Source organism: Chrysochloris asiatica, unplaced genomic scaffold, assembly GCF_000296735.1.
Source record: "Chrysochloris asiatica unplaced genomic scaffold, ChrAsi1.0 scaffold00044, whole genome shotgun sequence".
Lineage (NCBI taxonomy): Eukaryota > Metazoa > Chordata > Mammalia > Afrosoricida > Chrysochloridae > Chrysochloris > Chrysochloris asiatica.
In genome coordinates, this window is record NW_006408562.1 from 142,063 (window position 1) to 168,702 (window position 26,640).

General features: G+C 39.7%; 1 protein-coding gene across 1 annotated transcript in view; it reads right to left on the bottom strand.

Annotated features, from left to right (window-relative positions):
- COBL (cordon-bleu WH2 repeat protein) overlaps nucleotides 1-26,640 on the bottom strand; it is a 316,809-nt gene that overhangs the window by 33,047 nt on the left and 257,122 nt on the right. Inside the window, exon 8 of the mRNA XM_006861913.1 lies at nucleotides 1,735-2,047. Coding sequence (XP_006861975.1) covers nucleotides 1,735-2,047 — 313 coding nt within the window. The remainder of the gene's footprint in view (nucleotides 1-1,734; nucleotides 2,048-26,640) is intronic.

Below are 26,640 nucleotides of genomic sequence, written 5' to 3' on the forward strand. Positions count from 1 at the left end.
TTATCCCTCAAATATTGTGAAAAAAATTAGAAAATTTCCAGATAAACATACAAGAAAGGACTTTGTAATAATCAGACCAACTTCACGAAAAAAATACTAGAGTGCTCATTGGACTGAGAACCACCAACAGCAGAAAACAATTTGAGATTAAAATATATGATAATACAACCCAGAACTCAATCCAGATATATAATATTTAAAGTAAAACAAGCCGACAAGACTGAAAATAGGGAACCAGAAATATTAATTTATAATGAAATTAATGACAAAGCAAAAAGAGGGAATAGAGAAGATACAGAACTTCCAAATGGTGAGGAGGTCAAGTAGATTTCAAGATAAAATAGACTGTTTTAAACAGGGGAAGAAATTATAAATTACAGGGTAACCTCAAAGAAAATTAGTATACTCTCACATCAAAATAAAAAAGAGAAAATCATAAAGGATTCGTAAACATTAAAGCAATATCAATGAAGAAAATCACATGAAAACTCATGAACAAAATGAACTTAGCACAGAAATTTATGTGGAGCAAATAAACCAGCAGCATAACAACAACCAAAAAATCCCACACAAACAGCAAAATAACAGCAATCAAGTCATACCTATCGATAATGGTATTGAACATAAATGAATTAAATTCACCAGAGACACAGAATAGCAGAATGGATAGAAAACAGTATCCTTCAATATATTGTTTCCAAGACACACCTTACACACAAAGAAAAAAATAGATAAAATCAAAGGATGAAACAAAATATATCAAGCTAATGGCAATCAAAAAATGAACAGGAGTGGCATAATTAATTTCTGATAAAATAGACTTTAAGGCAAAAGACAAAATACCACCCTGCTTAAAAACTGCTTTTAAGCAGCATTTTTATCAAAAGAAATAAAAAATTACTTTGGTCACGTGAGAATGAAAACACATAAACTGGTGGAGAAGTTAGTGGCAGGGTTACTGTAGACTGCTGGAGGCCTAGAAGCTAGGCGATGAATTTGGAGAGTAATTTGTCAACAGGAGGCCACAAGGTTTCATTGATGGTGATATTTTAGAGGTAGACGGTCAGGGTTTTCTACAGACAGATGACTCTGGGTGGGCTTGGATCTCCAACCCTTTAGTTTGTAGCTGAATGCTGAACTGTTTGTGCAATGTAGGGACTCCAGTAATAGTAGGAGAACATGGCTAAAGGAGCTCTGGTAGAGTAGTGGTTACGAATCGGGCTGTGAACCTTAAGGTCAGCGGTTCAAAACTACCAGCTGCACCGCGGGAGAAAGATGAGGCTTTCTACTCCCGTAAAGATTAACACCCTCGGAAACCCTATACAGGGTCGCTATGGGTCGGAACCGACTCGATGGCACATAAACAACAACAACAACAATAGCATATGTGTGTATCATCATGGATACATCTTAAAAACATGACTATTGAGCGAAAAAGTTTCCTGTGGGCATGATCTCATGTACATGAAGTATAAAATCAAGCACAATAATATTATGTATTATTTATAAATATCTATCTTCAAGCAGCAGGGGAACATGCATTTGGATAATAAACTCCAAGTTTAGAAGGGTGGCGGTGACTTCTGTCTGTCACGGAGTATACTCTGAATGAAGAGTGTAGGATTGAAATGAGAAACAAAGCAGCCTGAATACAATGACTGAAGACTCACCTCTTTAGAGCCTAAGATGCCAGATGTGTGACTGACTGCCCATTTCAACGACCACATGACTCACCTTTGATGTGAGGAGTGCCCAGAGCCATTCTTCTTCCAAGAAGGGCTCTTTTTGGGACCTAGTTCTGGGGTTCCAGTTTGATCTTGGTCGCTGCAGTCTTCCTGGTCAGTGGCCCACTTGTCTTTGGACCTCATGCTGTCATGTTGTGAATCCAAGGAGGTAATGTCTGAAGGGGAGCTCATTACTCCAGAGTCTTCTGTTGTGTCCTCAGATGTAAAGCAGCTACCCACAGACACCGTCTCCTCAGTCTCAGAGAGTGCCAGCGGGCTACCATCCACTGTGCAATTGCCACTGGGCCCCAGAGGCAGGCTCACTGGATAAAACATGGCAAAGACAAGTCAGCTCAAACCATCTAACAAACGCAACATCAGTTTGATTAATCTGAAATCTGGAATTGAGGGTGTACTGAATAAAGGAAGGCATTCATTCAAAGACAATAGCTACCTCTGGAGAAATCTGAATTTGAATAAGGCATACTGCACACCTGTGAGAGAGGGTACATCCCTCTTCTCCTTGAAAATTAGTGGTTTAATCATTAGCCTCTTTGAATTTTATCCTGTATTATTCTGTGGATAAACATTGGAAATTTCAAACTGATGGTAGCATTAATGTGATTATTTATAGACTTCACTCTTGGTTTAACTGAAGTTGTTTAAAATTTTTTTTTTACAAAACCAGACAAAGAATAATGAGACTGTTTGGAAGTGTAAACAAACACTTAAGTAACAAAATACTGGTTTGACAACTTCTGATAAATATTTAATAGTTAAATATGAAATTTTGGGCTGAAATATTAATGATATGATCCTCAGTTACCATGCATCTGGTTCTCCTTTTATTTGCATATGGGAGACAAGTCTGAAAAAAGAGATAATCTTGGAAAACAGTGTTCAAGTAAAATTTGAATGAATCAAAAACTTGTATACCCTGAAGGGTGGAGGGCCCCGTTGTCATGGCGATTTATGGCCACAAAGACAAGATGCATACAGTTGCAACTCACTAGAAAAGGCTGTTCCCTTGACATTAATATTAATGAATGACATCAACATTAAAATGAATATTATGTTAGCATGAGGTTCATTTGTTTTATTTTTTTTTCTCATTGAGCTTCCGGGTTCTCTAAGATCAATAAAACTGCTTTCTCATGTTGGAGTTGAAGGTCAGAAATGCTCCTAGTCAACTAGAAACTGAAATTTTTTAAATTACAAAAATAAAATGTAAACTTCGACACTTTAAGAGCTAAGTATCTTATGTCTAAGCACTATTGATGTTAGGACTGTGCTTTGTTGTAGGTTTGCTGCATTTTGTTTTAAAATCATTCCTCCAAAGAGAAGTCACTGCAATGATAAGGCCCATCGACATCTCTGAGCTCATGCACACTGATAACCAAACGGCATCATAATTGCACCCAACGTTACCCGGACAGGTGACTAACAATATACAATGAACAAAACCAATAGAACACCCAAGAGAAAACCCCTTCAAAGGTTGATTTATTAGAGGTCCCCAACAATAAAAGAAACAAAGAGCACACATTTTAAAGCAAAACAGAGTTCACACATGAGCTCACAAGGAAAGTATAGAGCACAAAGGAGAGACTTTTTGGAGAAGCACAAGCGCACAGGGCAAAATATGTGAATGCAGTGAATGCTTTTTAACAAGGACCTCTCCGCTTGCTTCCTTCCTGACTTTTGTTGCAGGACTCTTAATTAGAGAGCCATTATGGAGGAGAAACTATGCAGATGGATGAAGACAACCTTTTCATGTGGATCATTTTCTGATCTTCTGTAATACCCTGGGTGGCTGCCAGCTGTTATGTACTTGCAGCCTGTAAGTCAGAACCACCCACTCCACTCGGAGAGAGCTCTCCACAGCACAGCCATCCATAGTGGCTGGAAGGCAAGATTCCCACTGCCTGCCTATCCTCTTCAGACTTCGTTTTTGTCATGTCATTGAACAAGTGAGTCAATTAAAGCTAACATGTTCCCCCTCTTTTTAGATGGCAGAATGATACCGGAAGAAAGAATATGCAGGTTTCCCACACAGAGACCTGGATTCAAATCCCAGCAGAGCAGATGACTGGCTTTGCCCTGGGTGGACTGGACACCCTGGATCTGGGTTTTGTTGTGAGGTGGGATTTACTGCAGACTACTGAATTGTTTTGGGGACTGTGGTTCACAGCTCACAATTCTATGACACCTGCACGTTTTTGCTGCTGGAGGAGTGTCCAGAGATGAGGGTCTGGGATTGGTGCTAGGGCATAATTTATTTCCAGTGAGAAAATTCGGGCTGTCTGGCAACTTACAGTTTATGAGAGAACAGTCCATCAGTAGCCACTACGTCGATGCTAACTCACGGTGACTACAGAGTGTCAGAGCAGAACTGTGCTCTCCAGGGTTTTCAGTGCTAAATTTTCAGAAGATCAACAGGCCCTTCTTCTGAGAAGCCTTTGGGTGGACTTGAACTGCCAACCTTTTGATTAATAGCCCAGCACATTAATCATCTATACCACTTTGATTCTTCAATGTTTTTATAAGGCTTATTCATTAGATTAGAAGGTAATCCTAAAAGGATTGTTTTAGAATTCTTTTAAAAAGTATGATGATGCCAACCTTAGATGTGTTTACACAGGCTGAAGTGGACTTATAATGGGAGGGTTCATCAGAACACTGTGAGCACACAATGTTGTTGTTGTTAAGTGCCAGTGAGTCAATTCTGACTCATAACAAGCCTGTATGGGATTTCTGAGCAGTGGCTAGTGAGCTTGAACCACCAACCTGGCAGTTCAAACCAACCCTGCATTCCAATGCATTAACCCACAGCACCACACCAGGTATCAAATAAATATTAATCTCAGACCTGCTTCCCTCTTACTGCTCAGGTAGTTATCACTCAAGTCTGACATCACCTTAAGAAACCTATGACCTAAACTAATCTCTTAACTGGTCCCTAGGGGAGATGCTGGGACCAGGGAGTTTTCTGGGAACACCTCTGAAGACTCAGAATGCATCAGGGTGCGGGGATAACTTTTACTTCCTGTCTCTTTTCCATCCAGTTGTCAGATCAGGAGTGCTTGTCTGGGCTTGTTTCCTATTTCTTAGTAGTTTGAGGGGGTGGAAACAATTGAGGGTCACTATTCTAAATTAAGCAAAACTTTCAGTTGACAAGCTGTGAGCAATCAGACTGAGTGTGCACGTGTGTTTAACTCCTTTCAAAATGTATAGACAGAGTGTTGGTACCAAAGCTCCTCCTTACCAGCATGAGGCTCTATTCCTGTGAAGAATCTGTACCAGGATCCCATCACCAGGTTGCTGCCCATATGGTGGAACATAAGTTTTACACATTGAGCCTATCAATAGATACTTCTTCAGGGCACCCATGTGGCTATGCCAGGTACTGGGAAATGGTGCTGAGAAGAACCAGGTGAGGAATCCTGGACATTCAGAGAGTCTATCTGAGTTTAGGTAGGGGCAGAAACATAGACGTCACAGAAGAAGTTAGGGGCAATTGTGTCAGTGCCCGCAGAAGGGATGAGGGTGTCTATGATCCCATGACCTTATGGAGAGGGGAGGATGAGGCCATTCTCTGAGGAAGTGGTGTCTGCTGAGCTCAGAACACAGGACAAGGTGGGGAGCTGAGATATACAAGGAGACGTCAGCAGGTGCAAAAACTTGGATGGGGTGAGAAACTTTTCCCTAAATACTCATGGGGAGTTATCAAAGAGGGAATGGTTTGGAGAGAGGAACAAAAAGTCCAACAAGGCCCAAGCCCTAGTCGAGAACTTTGGATGACTTCTTTTCCATTAACTTAAGAAGTTTTGTTTGGAATCCGACATCCCCTACTTGATCACCATGCCCCCTTTTCCCTCTTTTTGCCTTTCGCCTGTTGCTAACAAATAGCCCCATGAACTATAATATGCTTTGACCATTTCTGAATGAGTTAATTGTGTTTTTCTCCCCAACACTAACTCCCCTCACCAATTCTGAACAGAACTCCAAAACATGAAAGGAAAACAGGGGGTTGTTCTGGCTGCAATATTAATGGGGGCCCAGGTCCTATCCTCTTTCTGGGTATCCCATTGTCCATCCCAACACAGACTCCAGCCTGAAGCCCAGGGACTACAGGGGAAAAATTAGATTAAAGGTGGAATTCCAATTTCCACTCCAAGTTCTAACCTGAACTCTGGACAATTCTCTTGATTTTCTGTAAAAGAAGGAGTTAATTGGTCTTGCTGAACACTAAAATCCATTCTAGATCTAAAAGTTATTCTTTGAAATTCAAAATTAGAATATATTATAGCAACACAAATTGATAGGTGATCATTTAAGAATCTTAAAAAGAATATAACATTGATTTTATTCTATTTTCTGTCTGACCTCAGAGTGCAGAGTCATTATTGTGGAGCTAATTAATGCACTGGCAAATTTGCTCTTTTCTTAAGGTGTGAGCAACCTTTTTGAACTGAAGAGTTATTATTGCAAGTTTTTTCAAATGTGGAAAAACACACTTTTTTTTCCCCCAGAAGCCTGATATAAGTTCATGATTAAATTATCTTCCAAATATATAGCCACAGAACCTTACTTAAAGACTCTTACCGTATTTGCACAAATGACATGCACTTTGATTTTACCACATCACTAATGAAAATATCTTTGAAGGGGGAAAGGAACAAAACAGAATGTATTTGTGTTATTTCTGTGAAAAGATAGTAACTTTCCCATTGTTCTCCACCTAAAATTACAATTAATTCTATGGTTCAAATGTAATTATGGCTAAATAAGATTTTGGGGAACGTCTGTGGTTCAAGTTAAAAAGAAGTAAATGCCAATTTAGTACTTCCCTGGTCTGGCGCTGTGGGTTAATGCACCAGACTGTAAAGATGTTTGAACTGCAAGGTCTGTGGCTCAAGCTCACCAGCTGCTCCTCGGAAACCCTCTACAGGGTCACTGTGGGTTGGAAGCGACTTGGCAGCACGTCACAACAACAACAACTTCTTCAAATTGAACACAATCATTCTCAGTTTGGGACTAGTCCCATTGAGTTTTTCTTTTACAAAGTCACCGAAGAAAATTTCAATCACTAAATATAAATATCTTCCAAATCTTTTTGTAATAGATTGCTTTCTGAAATGCAAATGTTGAGTCCAGTCAATTCTCAACTCATGGAAACTCCAGACATGATGAAATGAAACACTGCCCAGTTCTTAGCCATTCCCATGAAGGCAGATTGGATCCATGTCACCCATAGACTTTTCACTTGCTGATATCTGGCAGTAGATTGCCAGGACATTCTTCCTAGTCTGCCTTAGTCTGGAAGCTCTGCTGAAACCTATTCAGCATTATAGTAACACGCAAGCCTCTGCTGACAGATGGGTGGTGGCTGCACCTGAGTGCATTGTAGGGAATAGAACTCAGGTCTTCTGTATGAAAGGTGAGGTTCTGCCAGGTAACCACCAAGGTTTCAAATACTAATTTGTATTTATTTTTTAAAGGAAAACGAAAATATTTGTATCCTATAGTTGTTAGTTGTTGTTGCTATTCGTATTCCAATCATGAAGAAAGGTGATTTCTCAAGAGTCTCTTTTATCAAGTTAACATGGCCCAAAGAAAATGTCTCAAAGAAAGACAAAATCTCTCTTCAACCTTCATCTATGGTTTCTAACTGCTGTTCACAAAGAATGCACCTTCTTCAACTCAATTTACACAGATTTGGGTCACCCCATTTTAGGCACTAGAAGTAATGTGTGAAATAAAATAGCTCCTTGCAAAGTGCTCCTGACCTTCTGATACAAAACGTCAGGACACATGTTTATAATTTTGCCCCCTAACACTTGAAAAACCTCTTGCATTTTTAATTGATATCTGAAAATTTCTATCATCAGTTCAGTTGGTTGCAAAAGATGTTTGGTTTTTTTTACAGAGCAGTTTGCTATTGCTTGTAAATATTGATATTCTAAAAAGAACTACTTCTTCACATTTAAAAATGCAACCCAAACAATATGAATCTCATGGTGTTTTGATGCTGTCCGTTCTCCTTATAACAAATAGCAGATATATTACAGCATGTCCTTTCTTCCTTGATACCCATTTCCATCCCACTACCCCCAGAACCTCTTTCTTATTGAATGCATTTTAATGCCTGGGGCTTTTTTTATTGATCAAAATCTTAATACAACAGGAATGTAAGTTGAAATTTAATTTCGGTTTCTTCACATAAGCTTGTAGAGTTACATTATTTGTTCTGTGCTGTTATTATTATGATAATTAATGGGGAACACTCAATAGGTACTGCATAAATATATTAGACACTTTGACTTTTTTAAACAAAAAGGTAAGATGTCATTTGAGTGCCTCTCATAATGAGCTAGATGAGGCTTTTTCCAATTAATTCATTAACAATGGTTGGATTGCTTATTGCTAAAGTGAAGTAGGGTTTGGTAAAAATTCAATTAATATTTTTCATTTTTACAGATAATAGCACGAGAAAACTTTGTTCACATAAGGAAAGATAAGCTAATTTTTTAAAATCATTTTTTTAAAATAATAGGATGCCACTCAGTTTTGTTCCCCTGATATATGCTAAAAATTACTGAGTTAGTCTATCCGAAAAATGTCTGATGATCTATAATCCGATCACTCAATTAAACCCTTTATCACTTTGATTGGACAGAAAAATTAGAAACTCACCTGATGTTGCCTGTTCTAATGAAATAATTTATTGGCATAATTCACCTGTTCAACAATCTGCCAGTGTTTTGGTGATCTTTGTTTGGCATCAGGAAGAGGTGGACTGGATATGAGTCTTAGATACATGGCAGCCATCTGGACTAACACATGGACAGAGTTTCTCCATGGGACGGAGCGAAATATAACCCTATGGCAGTTTTGAGCTCATGGATGCTGCCATGCTTGTCACAAAGAAGCAGCTGTTGGAATTTCCAGTTACGTGAGCCAAAAATACAAAACAAGACAAAACTTTTTTTTATTTAACTATTTCAAGACAGTTTCTGTCTTTTGAAAATCTAAGAACCCTGATTAGGCCTAAATTACCCTGATTTTGTATATATCTACACATTATTATCACATTTCTAGTTTAAGAAGCTTTATTTTAAAACTGTTTTGAAATGGACAGGTGCATAACATATGTTCCCTTTCCTGGATACATTTTCCATTATTTGAATTGCACACTTAAGTAATTTTTATTTATTTTTAGATAATTTCATTTAGAATGGTATGTCCACTAAGCCTTTTTGTTGGAAGATGTCTCCATTTTAACATCATCTCTGACTGTTAGAATCAGCATATCTGAGACTCAGATCAAAATCCATCTTCCTAAGGGCTGTATTCTTAGTGTCACTGTTGTCTAGTGTACTGCCCCAGAGATAAGAAATCACATATACAACACGAAGAAAGTCAGCAAAGAAAAGATGAAGAGCAGGAGACACATGCAGAAATGCAAGAGTTAAAGTTAATACAAACAATACTGTTAAATGATGTTATACGGAGGGGATGCAATCATTGTAATGAAGCAAAGTCTATGACTTGTTGAATGTAAAACTGATGATCTGCTCTGTAAACCTTCACTCAATTCACAGAAAGCTGTTTTCTTTAAACAAACAAACAAAAATAGGTATAAAAGTATATGTTTCTAAGGATTTTAATCTAATTTCCAATAACTTTTTGATGTTCATTTACTTATTTTTCAATAATAGTCTTCTTTTGAGTTGTAGTGATAATTTACTTAAGTTTTCTGAAGCTATGATCAAAACTATATTTATTTTTAATAAAATATTAAAATTCTTTTCTATTTCCTAAATTAACTCTATTTCCTTAGGGGTTAGTTCCTCTAATTCATTTGACGCTTCTCTTTCATGCAGTGATTTGCTTGTTTAGTGATTTTTGGTTGTTCTTCTTGCTTTTAGTAATGGTAGTGAGTGGGTTTCCTTTGCACACATGAACATGACTTTATCACAGACATCATGTCAGGCATGAGTCAAAGTCAGGTTCTTGCCCCATTAAAATGTTAAGAGTCTTACTGGAAATGCCTGCATTGAAACTTTTTCTAAGCCAAAGGATTTTCTTCCACATTCCATGGAACAAACCTTGATTCCATTTGTCCTGGAATTTTAATATTTTCAAAATTGGTTCTTGAGAGAAAAAAATTCCACTCATTCCTTAGATATTTCTGGAACCTTCCCAGTGATGGAAGTGAAGGAGGGAGACGGCAGTCTATGTTGACAAAAACAAACACTTGCCATGATTTTTACCACCAAAAGGAAAATTCTTTCTCCAGCTTGTCGAGTGGCCTAAGGCACATGAAATTTATTTAATCAACATCTTAGAAAATCTGAGGTTCAAGGACTTGCCAAAGGGGTCTATCTTGAATTGTCTATGGCTTGAGTCTGCCATAAAGCAGGGTTGAGTTAATTTGATATTTTCTCTGCTGGATTTTTCCAAGTCTTATCCTTGTATCATTAGAATTCTAGAAAACAAAATACTTACTTTGCTTTCTACATTTTTACTTAGCTTTTATACTGCAATGTTCTGTTCAGCCACTATATTTTCTAAAGTTGATGCTATTATATATCTATCTATCAATTTGTCATATTTGGCTGACTTGCATCTTGCTGTGATGCTGGAAGCTATGCCTAGAGTATTTCGAATATCAGCAGGGTCATGCATAGTGGACGGGATTCAGTGAAGCTTCCAGACAAAGACTAGTTTCATCAGCCAATCTACTTCTAAAAATTACTCAATGAAACCTTACTGATCACAACAGAACACTGATTCTCTTGCTCGATCTGGTCTTGATTTCTCAGGAGGTATCAATGGTTAGAAGAGGACATCATGCTTGGTGAAGTAGAGAGTCAGTGAAGGTATGGAAGACCCTCAGTGAGACAGACTAACATACTGGCTACAATGATGGAGTCGAACTTGTTGGTGATTGTAAGGATGACATCTCACAGGATACTGTTTTGTTCTGTTATAACAGCAAAGTTGATATTAACAACGAAGACCAAGTGAAGAATATATTTTCATTTTATGTAAAATTGTTGTTGAAGATATTATCCATTAGACTACTCTAAGTCTTTTATACAATAATCAAAGTTATCCTAAAATTTAGTTCTTCCTTTTTTTCCAATTTCATTAAATGAATTTTGTTCATTTGACTCAGTGGGCACCCTCTTTTTGGCTTGTGTTTTAGTCACCTAGTGTGTCTATAAAGCCGTCCTGGTGTGGCGCTGTAGGTTGGATTGCAAAGCCAGTTTGAGCTGCAAGGTCGGTGGTTCAAGCTCACCAACTGCTTCTTGGAATCCCTATACAGGGTTACTATGGTTTTTATAAAAGACATGCCACAAATGGATGCCTTTAATAATCATAGATTCATTTTCTCAGTTTGCTGTTTTTATTAAGGATCGTTGAGTTGGTTCTGACTCATAATGACCCTGTAGAGGTTTTCTGAGGAATAGCTCATGGGCTTGAACTGTCGATGTTGTGACGAGCAGTCCAGTCCTTATCCTACAGTGCCATGCCAGTACTCATTTTCTCAGTTTTGTCATTGTTGTTAAGTGGCGTTAAGTCGATTCCAACCCATAGCGCCCCTGTAAAGGGTTTCCAAGGAGCATCTGGTGAGCTTGAGTCTTAGTTTAGGAGGCTAGAAATCTGAATTCAGGGAACTGACTCGAGATGGCTTTGTTTCTTTCTCTGTAGGCTCTGGGGTAAGATCCTTGTCTCTTCAGCTGGCTCCCTGGTTCCTTGAAAATCTCCATGTGACTTGGCATTCATCTTTCCCCATCTCGGCTTCTTGTTTGTTTAAATCTCTTTTATATTTCAAAAGAGATCCACTCAAAATATACCCTACAGGAATCCTGCCTCAGTATCATCACTTTTGGGTAATAAAACATTTTACTAAGTGTTTTTAGGGAAAAACAAACATAAAAAGGAAACATTTTAATTATGTTTTTCATTCTATAATACAGATTGCAAATTTCTTTCTTTCCCAGTTCTGTCTCTTTATTTCCATATGGATAGTTTAAGTTTTACCCCCTATAAACTTTATGAAACATTAGTACCACCACTTGACAATTACAAGGATATCTTTCTGCCCATAGTTTCTTTCATGGATTTTCAGATATCTTCTCACTCCTGAGACCTCACATTCATGATTTCCAGGGTGTTTATCATTGGTCCTCCTCCGTTCCGTGCCTCTGTTGCTCCTGCGGCTACTCATCTAGAGACTGCCATTTTGCAGTTGAATGGAAGCTACTGTAGTCATTTTTCTGTTCTTTTTCACCAACTGTCCTATGGATGAGTTTCTTTCTGACTACTGTAAGGGACCTGGGCTGACTTTAAGCCTTTCTCTCCTATCTGAGTCCTGGTGTGGCACTGTAGGCTAAAACTGGACTGATCAGCAGCTCAAACCCACCAGTCTCTCTTGGAAACCTTAAACAGGGTCACGATGAGTCAGTACAACTGGAAAGCCCTTAATAACAACAACAACCCCTATCACAGAGACAAGGTATTATCACAAATAGACTTTTTAGTTGTCAAAAGAAAGAATCAATGCTTTTGAGTTATGGTGTTGGAGGAAAATATGGAAAGTGCCATGGGCTGCCTAAAGAACCAACCGATCTGTGATGGAAGATGTGTAGCCAGAGTGCTCCTTGGAGGCCAGGATGGCCAAACTCTGTCTCTTTTACTTTGGACATATTGTCAGAAGGGACCAGTTGCCGGAGAAGGATATCATGTTTGGTAAGGTGGAGGGTCAGAGAGAAAAAGGAAGACCCCCAGTGAGATGGATTGGTAAAGTGGCAGCATCGATGGGCTTAAGTGTGGCAACAATTGTGAGGTTGGCCCAGGATTGGGCAGTGTTTCATTTTGCTGTGCATAAGGTCACTATGAGTTGGTACCGACTCGATGGCACCTAACAACAACAACATTTCTCAACACCTATGGCTAAATTTATTCACATTGGACTAGGAGGTGTCTCCCTGTGCTGGGTTTGGAACGGGGGAGTGGGAAAATGGGGGTTTCTTTCTAGTTCTCTTCATGGTAAAAAGAGTATTTTTAGGGTCCTGCTCACCTCTACAACTCAATGCCATCTGTCACCAAGGTCTCTGGATAACCGAGAGCAGCCCCAATTCTCTAGAAGCCCACAGCTGATCAGCTCTCTCTTGATTCTCTATTTTATGATTTCCTCTTCATTTTTTGGCCATAACAGTCTCATCAACCCCTTGTAAACTGAGCTATACTTTAACAATGATATTCATGATACAAAATCCAGCTTTTCAAGATGCTTAGTAGCAGAAGAGGTTTTCAGGGTACAAAGTGCACAATATTTTTGGAATTGGAAGGAACTTAACATTACTTGAAACCTGAAATATATTTCCCTTCTATTGCCTTTCCTGTGTCAGCAGTGGAAATGTTAGCCAGTCTTTTAGGCTCAGAACCTTGACTTCCTTCAGCGGACACAGTAAGTTGCCTGGTAGAATTGACTTGTAGGTAGATGTGAGAACAGGAAAGAAAGAACACTCTCTTGGAAATCAAGGCAGGAGAATGTTCCTGAGACAGATGTCATTGTCTTTGTGATTTCAGAGTTTGTTACAGGTTATTTCCAACCTGAAGCATTTGCTCTCTCAAATTCTGCTCTGATAATGCCATTCTCCTTCTTAATGAACATTTTCTTCTCCAGGCTTTCTTCCTTCATGAGGTCAGCCTTCTTGAGCTGACATTCCTTCTTTAAAACAAAATATTCACCTTTCTTTTTTATGTTTCACTAATATCTTGACCTGAGCCAGATCCCCTGAGGGGCTTGTGTTACCACAGTTTTCTGGGCCTCCTGTGACTAAGTCATTTAGTTTGTAGTGGGGCCCCAGGACAGCATTTTACAAGCTCCCAGACTGTACTGAAGACCACACTGGACAAGTCCTGACTCACAACACCTTCCCCAGTTACTTGGCACAGTTTACTCTAGCACTTTCTCACCTGGCTAAACGCCAGTAGAGAAAAGTCTACACTTTAACCTTTTGCATCACCATGGGGTTTTCCCTCCTCTTAATATTAAAACCTTGTTATGGCTACAGCCTAAAGACACTCGAAAAACAGATGTATATCCAACAAAAAAGCAGTTTTGAAAACTCAGATTTAACTACTACTGTCTAAAAGCAGCGATGATCTTGCTTTTTCTGTTTTGCGTCTAGAAGGTTCTTTACATTCTTTCCATTTTGTGGAAAGTTATGTGAAAAAAAATGCAGTTAAAAAAAGTTAAAAATGACATTTTCTTTAAAATAAATGCTGGACTAATATAACTACTTGTTGAAATAGAATAGTTTCAGAAAGCTATAATGAGGAATTGACTGAGGAAAACAAAACTTATCCCAAAGGATTGTAAAGTAGTCCAAAACAAGGAGAAAACAAAGGGTATAATGGTCAGGAATGGGTGATGAAGGAACCAGGAAAAGTAGCAGTGGGATGGCATGAGGATGCCCCTGAGGTCCTGATGTGAGGCTAGAGGTATTGATAAAACAGAAAAGAAGGAAAACAGGAGCCTGGGAGGCTTGAAGAAGCTTGGAGGAGAGATAGAGACTCAAATGTCACAGTTGTCAAAACAGCTGTAGGCTGTCATAAGGCTAGGTCTCTGAAGGTTATCAGGGGAAAACAAGGCCTCCTCAGTGATTGTACTGAAGTGTCAATCTCAAAGGATGACCTGTCTCACATTTCTGCATCAATACCTAGACCTATAGCTTCCCCTCCACCACCAGCCTTATCTGTCTTGTAAGCCAATTTAGTTAAATTTGCTATACTAATGATTATATAAATTCCTGATGTTTGGGACAAATTGAGCAGCTTAGACTGTGAATTTATTCAAACTGTAACTTGGATCTGGAGTCCTGGTGTGGCACTAAGGGTTAATGTGCTGGATTGCAAGGTCAGTTTGAACCACAAGGATGGCAATTCAAGCTCACCAGCTGCTCCTTGGAAACCCTGTACAGAATCACTGTGAGTCAGAAACGACTCGATGGCCTACAGCAAAAACAACAACAGCCTGGATCTGGACTACTGTATAAAACCTATTTTTGATAGTGAAAAGAAATTCTGGGTGCTTGTTTCAAGATGTTGTTGCTGTTGTGAAGTGCCATCGAGTTGGTTCCAATCAATAGCAACCCTGTATAGGTTTTCCAAGGAGCGGCTGGTGGGTTTGAACTGCTGACTTTGTGGTTTGAAGTCCAGTGCTGATTTTACAACACCACACCAGGCATCTTGCTTCAAGATAAGTTCCTTTTATTATTGAGGAATAACAAAGAGTTAATATATAATAAAAAATGACAAGAGAAAAGCTAACTGACTATTAACTGCACTGATATATTATGCTCTTCTGAGAGACACACATACACATATTGTTGTTGTAGTTAAGTGCCACGGAGTTGGTTCCAACTCACAGAAACCCCGTATATTGTTTCTGAGGAGTAACTGGTGGGTCTGAACTGCCAACCTTGTGGTTAGCAGTCTAGTGCCTGTACTACACACACACACACACACACACACACACACACACACATATATATACACGTCAGTACTTAAAAGCAAAATGACTACTTAAAAGCAAATTGCATTCAGTTTGGAGAGGTTGATGTTAAGTGCCTTCAAGTCCATTCCTCTAAGTTACCCTGTATAAGGTTTTGAGGAGTGGCTGGTTAGCATGTAAGCAACAGGAAATAACACCTTAATTTTTCCTTAGAGCCCTCCTTGCGTAAGTCTAGTCTGTTGTAGTAATGTGAATCTGTTTCTAACAAGATCAACAACTACAGCCTATCATTTGAAGAAACTTGTATAAAATTGTTTCTAGTCTTATCCAAAATCAACAGACTATACAGCAGGTAAATTAAATGTTTCACACAGAAAAGTACCTAACTCACAATTATGAAGGCCCCAAATAACTTGGCATTATTGGTTAGAAAACAGTCACCTCAGCAAAAGTCACCAATAACCAAAATAACCTCTCCTGTCATGCTGATATGTCAGCATGACATTTTCAATGCCACGTCCAAGGATCTGAAGTTACATGCAGTGTTTTAGGAAGCAATGAGGTTTCGGAGTGCTACAAGCTGTCTGAGATGAGTGGCTAACTGAAACGATGCCAACTGGAACCCACCCATCAGTTCTGTAGAAGAAAGGCTGGTGATCCTGCTCCTTCACGGTGTGTACTAACACTGCCCATTGCTGTTGAGTGGATTCTAACTCACGGTGACCCACATGTTACAAAGGAGAACTGCCCCATAAGGGGTTTCTTGGCGCTAATCTTTACTAAGCATTTCAATATCTATCTTGAAGAACAATGCTGTCTGTGACATCTGCCTACATGGAAGACCAGTTAATACCACTATTGCTCAGATTTCTGCAACCACCACTGACACCAGCGATGATGAAATTGAAGACCAAGTTCTTCAGTTTGAAACTGATCAAACATGCAATCAAGATGCATTGATACTTACTGGTGATTGGGATGTAAAAGTTGGAAACAAAGAGGAAAGATGTGGATTTGGAAAATATGGCCACGCTGATATCAATAATGCTGGATATGCATGATAGAATTTTGCAAGATTTATTCACTGCAAATACCTTTTTATAAGCAACATAAACAGCAACCATACATATATGGTAGATCTCACCAGACAGAACAGACAGGAATCAAACTGACTACATCTGTGGGAAAAGAAGGTGGAGAAGCTCAACATCATCAACCAAACAAAGACCAGGTACCAACAGCACAATGGGCCATCAATTGCTCATATGTAAGCTCAGGTTCAAGATGAAGGGAATTAAAACAAATTCACAGGATCCCACGTAAGATCTTGAGTATATCACACCTAAATGCAGAGACCATCTCAAGAACAGATTTGATGCATTAGACAGTAATAACTGAAGACAAGAGACATTGTGGGATGATATCAAGAACATCCTACATGAAAACACAAAAGGTCATTAAAAAGACAGCAGAGAAAGAAACGACCAAAATGGGTGCCGGAAGAACCTGTGAAATTTGCTCTTAAGTGTAGAGAGTTAAAACAACTGGAAGAAATGAGAAAATAAACAAGCTGAACCAAAAATTTCAAAGGGGACCTCAAGAAGATAAAGCCAAATATAATGAAAGGTGCAAAGACCATGAGTTAGAAACCCAAAATGCATTTCTTAAGCTAAAAGAATTGAAGAAAAAGCTCAAGCTTTGGCTTGCAATACTAAAGATTTCTATGGGCAAAACAGCAAATTATGCAGGAAGCATCAAAAGAAGATGGAAGGAATACAGAGTCACTAGATAAAAAGGAATTGGTTGATGCTCAACCATTTCAAGAGACAGCGTATGAGGAAGAACAAATGGTACGACAGAGGAAGTACAAGCAGCACTGAGAACACTAGTGAAAAGCAAGGCTCCAGGACTTGAAGAGATACAAATTCAAATGTCTCAATAAACGGATGCAGAGCTGGAGGTACTTACTTGATTATGTGAAGGATTATGGAAGACAGCTACGTGGCCAACAGAGAGGAAGAGATCCGTACTTATGCCTGTTCTAAAGAAAGATGGCCCAACGGAATGTGGAAATCATCGAACAATGTAATCATTATCACATGCAAGAAACATTTTGTTGAAGATAACTAAAACTGATTGCCAGCAGTACATTGATAAGGAGCTGCTCAAATTTCAAGCTGGATTCAGAAGATGTCACTGCTAACGTCAGCTGGATTGTGGTTAAAAGCAGAAAATACCAGAAAGATGTTTACTTATACTTTTATTGTCTATGGGAAGGCACTTGACTGGATCATAACAAGCTATGTGTAACATTGCAAAGAATGTGTAATTCCAGAGCACTTCATTGTGCTCATGAGGAACCTGTACACCGACAAAGAGAAAGGCAGTTAAACAGAACAGGGGGATCCTGAATAGTTTTAAATAGATGTGTGCACCAGGGTTGCATCTTTTTACCATAGTTATTCAATCTGTGTGTTGAGCAAATAATCTGAGAAGCTGGGTTACATGAAGAAGAATCTATTTTTAGTATTGAAGGAAACTCGTTGTTAAGTGCTACTGAGTTCGTTCTAACTCACAGTGACCCTTTATAGGGTTTCTGAGGAGCAGTTGGTGGGTTTGAACCACTGACTCTGTGGCTAGCAGTTCAGTGCTTACTGTACAGCACCACATACCAATTACTCTACAGTTTCCAAAGACTCACTAGCAACCTGCAATATGCAAATGACACAACCTTGCTTTTTGAAAGGGAAGGGGATTTAAAATACTTGTAGATGAAGATCAGGAGCTCTGGTAGCGTAGTAATTACGACTTGGGCTGCTAACCTCAGTAACAGCAGTTTGAAACTACCAGCTGTTCCATGGGAGAAAGATGAGACTTTCTGCTCCCGTAAAGATTTACAGTCTCAGAAACCCTCTACAGGGTTGCTCTAAGTCGGAATCGACTCCACGGCACATCACCACCACCACTACCATCATGGATGAAGATCAAAGACTATAGCCTTCAGTATGGATTGCACCTCAATGTACAGAAAACAAGAACACTTCATAACTGAAACAATACATGACAACATCATAATAAACTGACAACAGATTGATGTTGTCAAAGACTGCATTTTGCTGGGATCCACAATCAACACTTATGGAAGCAGCAGCCAAGAAATCAAATGGCATTTGCACTAGCCTAAGGAGCTCTGGTAGCGTAGTGGTTACGACTCGGGCTGTGAACCGCAAGGTCAGCAGTTCGAAACTACCAGCTGCTCTGCGAGAGAAAGATGAGGCTTTCTACTCCCGTAAAGATTTACACCCTCGGAAACCCTGTACAGGGTCGCTATGAGTCGGTTCCGACTCCACGGCACATAACAACAACAACAATATGCTGTGGCATTGTGGGATACGGCACTGAACCACAAGGTCGGTTTGAACAACAGAGTTGGCAGTTCAAACTCACCAGGTGCTCCTTGGGAATCCTATATAGCGTCACTATGAGTCCAAACTGTCTTGACTGCACTTAACAACAACAATCTGCTGAAAAATGGAATCCTGGTGTGTGGTGCTGTGGGACAATGCACTAGATCACAAGGTGGGTTAGAACTGCCAGGTCGGTGGTTCAAATTTCTGCTATCTTCAGAAACTCTATATAGGGTAGCTATGGGTCAGAACTGATTCAAGGGCACTTAACAACAACAAATCTGCTGCAAAAGACCTCTTTAATATGTTAAATGAGTCCTGGTGTGGCACTGTAACATAAACACTGACTGCAAGGTTAGTTTGAATCATAAGATTGGCAGTTCAAACTCACCAGCCTTGGAAACCCTACCACAGGGTTGCTATGAGCTGGAACTGATTTACCCACCACCACCACCACCACCACCAATGTGTTAAAGACCAAAGATGTCAGTTTGAGGGTGAAAGTGTGCCTGACCCAATCCATAGTCTTTTCACTAGCTTCAACTGCATGTGAAAGTTGCAATTAATAAAGAAGACATGAGAAGAATTAATTCATTTGAATTATGGTGTTGGTGAAGAGTAATGAAAGTGCCATGGACTGCCAGAAGAACAAACAAATTTGTCTTTGAAGAAATAGAGCCAGAATGGTTCTTAGAAGCGAGAATGGCAAGACTTTATCTCTCATACTTTGGACATGTTGTAAGGAAGGGCCAGTCCCTGAAAACAAGGGTCAGTGAAAAAAAAACATGGAAGACCCCACTGAGATGTACTGACACACTGACAACAATGGGATCACACATTCCAGTTGTAAGGATGATGTAGGACCGGGCAGTATTTTGTCCTGTTGTGCGTAGGGTTGCTATGAGTCAGAACTGACTAGATGGCCCCTAACAACAGCAACAATCTTGACTGAAGCAGCTCTCCAGTCACTCCTTGGTGACACTGGGTAGATTTAACCTGCTAACCTGTTGCTTCATATTTGAGTGTAAGCTGTACAATCCAGGGATTTATCATAATGATTATATCTCAAACAAACTAGGAAACAAACAACCCAAAACAACAACAACAAGAAAAACAATGCATCAGTTCTACTCTGTACTAAGTGGGGTTGCTATGAGTCTGAATCCACTCCACAACAACGTGTGTTTGTGTGTGTGCAGTTTTGGAGGGGATGAATAATGAACCCATCTTATCTTCCATTTCCTGGAAGGAAAGCCAGTCATCCCTTCCATTTCCCTTTTAGAGGCATCTTTACTACAATTGCTTTGCATCCGGATTTTTCAAGTAGAAACATTCATCTTGTTTTTCTATAGTAAAGAACATTGAGCAAACACAAACAACTGGAAAGAAAATCATTACTTATCCCAAAGATAAGCATGGTTTACATTTGGTTGCTTTTTCTTTCTTTGAAGCTTTTATGATAAACATATTACACAATTCATTAAATATGTAAAGAAAATCAGATATCTCTACCTGTGTGGCATTAGGATAATCAAAAGGTCAGCGGTTCAAACTCACCTGCTGTTCCTTGGAAATTCTATACAGGGTCACTGTGAGTGGGAACCAACTCCATGGTACTTACCAACAACGACAATATAGGGCAGAAGATGAAGGTTTCTGCCCCTGAGAAGATTTACAGCCTCAGCCAGCCTATACAGGGTGGCTATGAGTCTGAACTGACTCGACGACACTGAACAACAACACTGACTTCCATTAACTCATTTATAAAATGGGGATACGAATAATAACAATAAGAATAATGTTCCCTTAGGAGCTATAATGACATTTTAGCGATAAGTATGTAAGGTCTGAGAATGCACTAAAACTTCCTTGTTGCTGTTGTTAAATGCCATCAAGTTGGTTCTGACGCATAGTGAATGTGTATAGGGTTTTCAAAGCTGTTAAAACAAAATAGGGGGAGAAAGCCTCATCTTTCTCCCACAGAGAGACTGCTGGGCTCAAACCACTAACCCTGTGGTTCACAGTCCTGTGCTTATACTATGGAGTCACAGTGTCCCCCAAACTCACATAGTATAAGCTATTTTCATGAGTTTGATTCCTGTTATTTGTATGTTATCAGTCCACTGGCAGAAATACTCATTAGTGCTTGTAATATTTTAGCAAAACTCTAACAACAGTCTCAACTGATAAGAGATTTGAGAAACTGTAATCTTAGGGATGATTAGGTAATTTTCCAAAGAACAGGGCATCTTCCCTGCCGCAGGAGTGTGGAAGAAGAGGACGAGACATGAAGTAATCAGAGAGTGTTCGTTTCCAGTAGGGAGGGTGCAGAGGCAGTAGAGGTGTTAATGATTTGTAGATCTAAAAATCTGGCTGGTCTCTCTGCTCTCCCTGACCAATGTCTAGCCATATTTTCCCATGTCTAGTCCTCCCAGCTGCATCCCTGAGACATGATGGTGAGATTGGAGTAAATGGATTTAGCCCTCATTGGGTACATGGTCACCAGGGCTGCTTTTATCTCTGGTGAAGTAGAGGTTGTTGCCACCAATGACCCTTTCATTTACTTCAATAAATGGTCTATATGTTCTAATAGGATTCAGCCCATGGTAAGTTCAGTAGCACTGCTGAGGCTGAGAACAGGAAGTGTGTCATCAGTGACAATCCTCCCTCTCTTCTCTTCCTGGAGTGAGATCCTGCCAGCATCAAGTGGGATGATGCTGGTGTTGAGGAAGTTGTAGAATCTTCACAAACCTGGAGAAGATTGGGGTCACCTGAAGAGTGGCACAAAAAGGGGAATTATTTATGCCCCTTCTGACAATACCCCCATGTTTGCGATGCGCATGAATGATGAGAAATATGACCATTCCCTCAAGATTGTCAGCAATGCCTCTTATACCACCAACTGCTTGACCCTCTAGCCAAGGTCCTCCATGACAACCTTGTCAATGTGGAGAAATTCATGGCCACAGCCCATGCCATTGTAGTCACCTGGAAACTGTAGAGACTCCCACTGGAAAATTGTGGCAAGATGGTTTTAGGGCTGCACATAACATCATTCCTGAATCTACTGGCACTGCCAGGTCTGTGAGCAAGGTCATCACTAAGCTGAAAGGGAAACTTACTGGCATGGTTTTCCATGTATCCACTCCTACTGTGTCCTGCCATTTGGAGAAAGTTGTTAAATATGACATCAAGAAGGTGGTGAAAATCTTATTCGGTATTGTGCTAGAAGTCTTAGCCAGAACTATAAGGCAAGAAAAGGAAATGGTGCTGTGGGTTAATGTACCAGACTGAAAAGCCATTTGAACTGCAAGGTTGGTGGTTCAAGCTCACCAGCTGCTCATCAGAAACCCTATACAGGGTTGATACAGGTTGGAAATGACTTGACAGTATTTAACAACAACAACACAAGGTCTCCAAGGAATAAATTTCCTGGACCAATAGCCCCAGCAATAGCATTAGAGTCCTTGCCCAAACTCAATCCCCCAACACACTTAGAAGCTCCCATACTCCATAGAGTTTTCATCTAGATAACCGGAGAAGGAGAGGGGTTTAGAGAACCCAAACTTGTTAGCATCCAAACAAAGCACACTGTATCCAACCACAAAAATCCTGGCTGCATTTTCTTACAAAGCTAAACATAGTCCTATCATATGGGCCAGCATCACATTCCAAGGCACTTACCCATAGGAGCTGAAAACTTTGCCCATAAACATCTGCATGTGAATGTTTGTAACAACATTATTTATAATGATAAAAAACTGAAAGCGAATGACATGCCCTTTAGTAGGTGAACAGATAAGTAAACTATAATACATCTACACAATGATGTATTATATTATTCACTGATTAAAGGAAATAAGGCATCAAGTCATAAAGAAATACGGAGGAATTTAAACACATGTTGCTAAGTGCAAGAAGCTTGTCTGAAAATGCTACACACCATATAATTCCAATTACATGACATTCTGGAAAAGGCCAAATTATCAAGATGGCGAAAACATCACTGATGCCAGGGAGACAGGAGGACGGGAAAGGAGTGGACAGGTGGAACAGAGGACATTTTTAGGACAGTGAAATGATTCTGAATGACATTTTGATAGTTGTTGTTGTTAATTGCCATAGAGTTGGTTTTGACTCATAGATTTCCAAGAAGTGGTGGTGGGTTGGAACTGCCGACATTGTGGTTAGCAGTCCAGTTCTTATCCTATGCATTTGTCAAAATTCACAGGATTGTACAACACAGAGTGATTCCTAATGTAAACTATGAATTTTAGCTGTAATAATGCATCAATATGGGCTCATCAATTGCAACTCACCAATGCAAGATAAGTAGTACAAAAGGGAAATGTCTAAATTTTCTGCAAAGCTAAAAACTTCTATAAAATAAAATCTACTAATTAATAAAAAGTTCACTTTGGGGGTTCCTGATTTGCCCAATTGTTTCCAGATGCCCGCATCAAGCATGAGTGGCCACAACTGCTTGGGGTCTTATGACCCAAGCACTTCCTGTCCCTTTCTGAATGCTCCCTCTGAGCAATGTCACATTGGGGGACAGCTCAATCTTTGCTTAGTGCCACAGTTCCTAAAATGTAGAGGGTAGAACCTGGTCCTGCAAGGTGATGGGTGGGAAGCTGTTATGATGTAAACATACTTGGGAGATGCTACAGACTAAGAACCTCACAGACACTGGCCATCTCTGTTTGGGAAAGACCTATTAAGGCACCTTGGAATGTTTTGCACTGTATCTGCTTAGTGGCACTAGAACCATTCCCAGCTTCTCTTCATTTTTCCTAATGGGCTCAACTGTGCCCATTGCCTGCAGCCTGAGCCCTTTGGCTGCACCTTGACTCCAGAACTCATTTTCTGCAAGCAATAGCTTTATGTAACAGTTGGTTGCACTCTGAAAAGACGTAAATGGTCCTGCGTATGAGTAAGTCTGTACAAGGCATCAAGGGACTGATTAATGGCAGCTCCATTTTCTGTGTGCTCAGTTGTTCCTCTCCCAACCACATCACCTATGCTCGCTTGCACTTTCATTAGCAGCTAGATACATCTTGAACTATGAGCACAGCCCAAGTTTACTGTCTACTTTTTGCTATTCTCTCTAGTCCTGATGAGATATGGGCTTTTTGCTAATGCTTCTTTGTATTACCCAATGAGGTTAGGTTTTAAAGTTCCAGATGGATTTTTCTTTCCTCTGGGTCTCTGGCCCTTCCCCCTGCTTAAGCTGTGGTCTACTTTTCAAGAGTGAGCCGTTGGTTCTTTTTTTTTTTTTTAGGTTTTATTGTGGATTGAGTGAAAGTTTACAGGGAGGGGCTGATCATCAGTTTTACATTCAACAAATCATACACCTTGTTTCATTACAATGATTATAATCCCCTCCATGTACCATCAGTTAACAGTATTTCTCTCTATTCACTTTAGCTCTATTTATTTATTTAAACACTCAGGCATATATAATAATAAGCACCAAAGGGCACATTATGTAAAGCTGCCTCCTGGCTGCCAGCTCTCAGTTCCTTTCTTCCCATGAATCTAGAGTCCTCAGCTGCTCCCTCTCTCCATGTCCCCATCTCTGCCTCCATCTCTAGTGTCACTGCTTCACTGGATAAGGTCTCACATTCTGCTTGAGCTCTTCTCCCTTGATGGTCCTAGGGTTGTTTATGAACTGTACTATTAACTACTCTCCAGCATTTGTTACAAAACTTCTACCTTTACAATTGTAACAGTTGCAATTAGTCATGATAACAATTACTCAGAGCTGCCCTTGGTTCTTGATGCTGATTTGAAGTTGGAATTGGAGATGCTTCAGTCCTGCTTGTATCTGAAAAATTCTTCATAGGCAACTGCCATAGTGACAAATGCCTGCCTCAAATTCTGCTGGATTGCACACTTCTACTCCTGGCTTCTCTGAAGGCCACGGTCATGCTGTGTAGTCCAGTCGTCTCCCTGACCACCGAGCACACAGCAGCAATCAACAATTTCTGGGTGAGTCTCAGAGCAGAGGAACAGGCAAAGGGATTAAAGGTTCTCCATCCTAAAACAGGTCTTAATTTTTGTATCCCATGATTTTTATTGAACATTTTCTAGCAGTAAAAAATAATGTGGATATTTAAAAAACAAAAATGAAAATTTCTAAGTAAATTAAATAAATTTGCCAGATTTTACCTGCACGTTCCTGCTATCCATTCTTTGAACCATCACTTTTCAATTATTAAAATGAATATTTTCCCACGATTTCGTATCGCCCACCTTCATAGTTCTGCTGAAATAGTTTGAGTAAATGAGATTTTGCCTTCACTGAGCATTAAAGAATCTTTAATCTGAAGCATACACACAGAGCTATTTTTGCTGCACTGAATGTCAGGGGTGGGCATAAAGATTAGTAATTAGCACAATTGTATGTTTGTTTTTCTTCTTTCACTTTTGAGTGGTAAACAGGGGGCTATTTATCCCTGACTATAGCTCAGACACATGTGCCCTAAGGATTAACTTTCACTGCAGCAGCTGATTTAGTCTTCTTTCCTTCACCAGAGTTGCAAAGCCTCAAGGAAAAACTTGAACCGAATCAAGTGCCTGTACCTTCATTCCACCTTCTTTTTCTTACCCTTTTCTACCCTGTATTTCCCCTTCTCTCTATTCTGTACAAGCTAAATTCAATTAGTCATTCATTCTAGATATTGGGGACCTGTGCAAAAGGGAGAGGGGTGTTAGGGAATGTATATTTCAGTGGCTCTGCCTGCTGGTTTTATAAACCTGAGTAGGTATTTCAACATTTAAAGACATTGTCTTGGAAGTACACAAAGATATATGGGATATATGGTGGTGGTGGTGGTGGTGGGTGGTGTGTCAGGGAGTCGGTCTGACTCATAGCAACCCTATATAGGGTTTCTGAGGCTGTAAATCTTTACGGGAACAGAAAGCCTCCTCTTTCTCTCTTAGATTGGCTGGTAGTTTTGAACTGCTGACCTTGAGGTATAGATATAGGAATATAGAGATAAAGCTATATATAGGCATGGCTTCCTAACTTTTCATTTAGATAGGAAATATTAGTAGTAAGCATGGTAGTGGAAGGTCATGTGCATAAATCATCACATTAGTTATAAAAGAGCTTCATTTATTACATTTCTTTTTGCATAGTAGGACCTTTCTAATTCCAATTTTAAAAGTCTAGCCTATGACTAGGGATAATATGACTAAATGAAAATACGAAACTGTCTTGTATCTTGAAGGAATCAGACAAGAACTGAAATACCACCAGAGCCCAAAGTTCCAAACATCTGATGATGGTTTGTACCGCACACTGGCTTTAATGGTGCCAAATATATGTGGACTTTCTCTTGACTTCAGAAGCCAAAATACACAGTATTTAGATATGTTGTTGTTGTTGTTAAGTGCCGTTGAGTCAGTTCTGACCCATACATGCTCAAATTCTTATTTGAAACTGAAGCCCTAACAGATTAAATGCCTTTTCCATCATGACTTTGCTCATTCACAATGTAGGATAAGCTGAGCAAACGACTCTCCATCACTCTGAGTGATCAGAGATGACCAGACTTAAAGATTAGGGTGTCCTGATTTTTACAAATATCTCAAATGCATCCCTGAGTGGGCTCAAACCACCAATCTTCCAGTTAGCAGATGATCACCTTAATGTTTGTACCACACACTGCTTTTTATAAGGCTTATTAATAATTTTTTAATGCTTTATTATGAATTATGTGATAGTTTACATGGGAGAACATTAGCTTTACATTCATCCTATCGTACATCATTTCATTACCATGGTTACAATCCCCTCCATGCATCATCAATCAATCAAAGGACAAGGCTGCCCCCACCCCCCACCCCATCCCCCAGCCATCAGCACACAGCCCTCTCCCTCTCTGGGTCTAAAGTCCCCAGATGCTTCATCTCTCTATGTCCTCATCTCTGCCTCCATCTCTGGTGTCACTGCTTCTCTGGGTAGGGT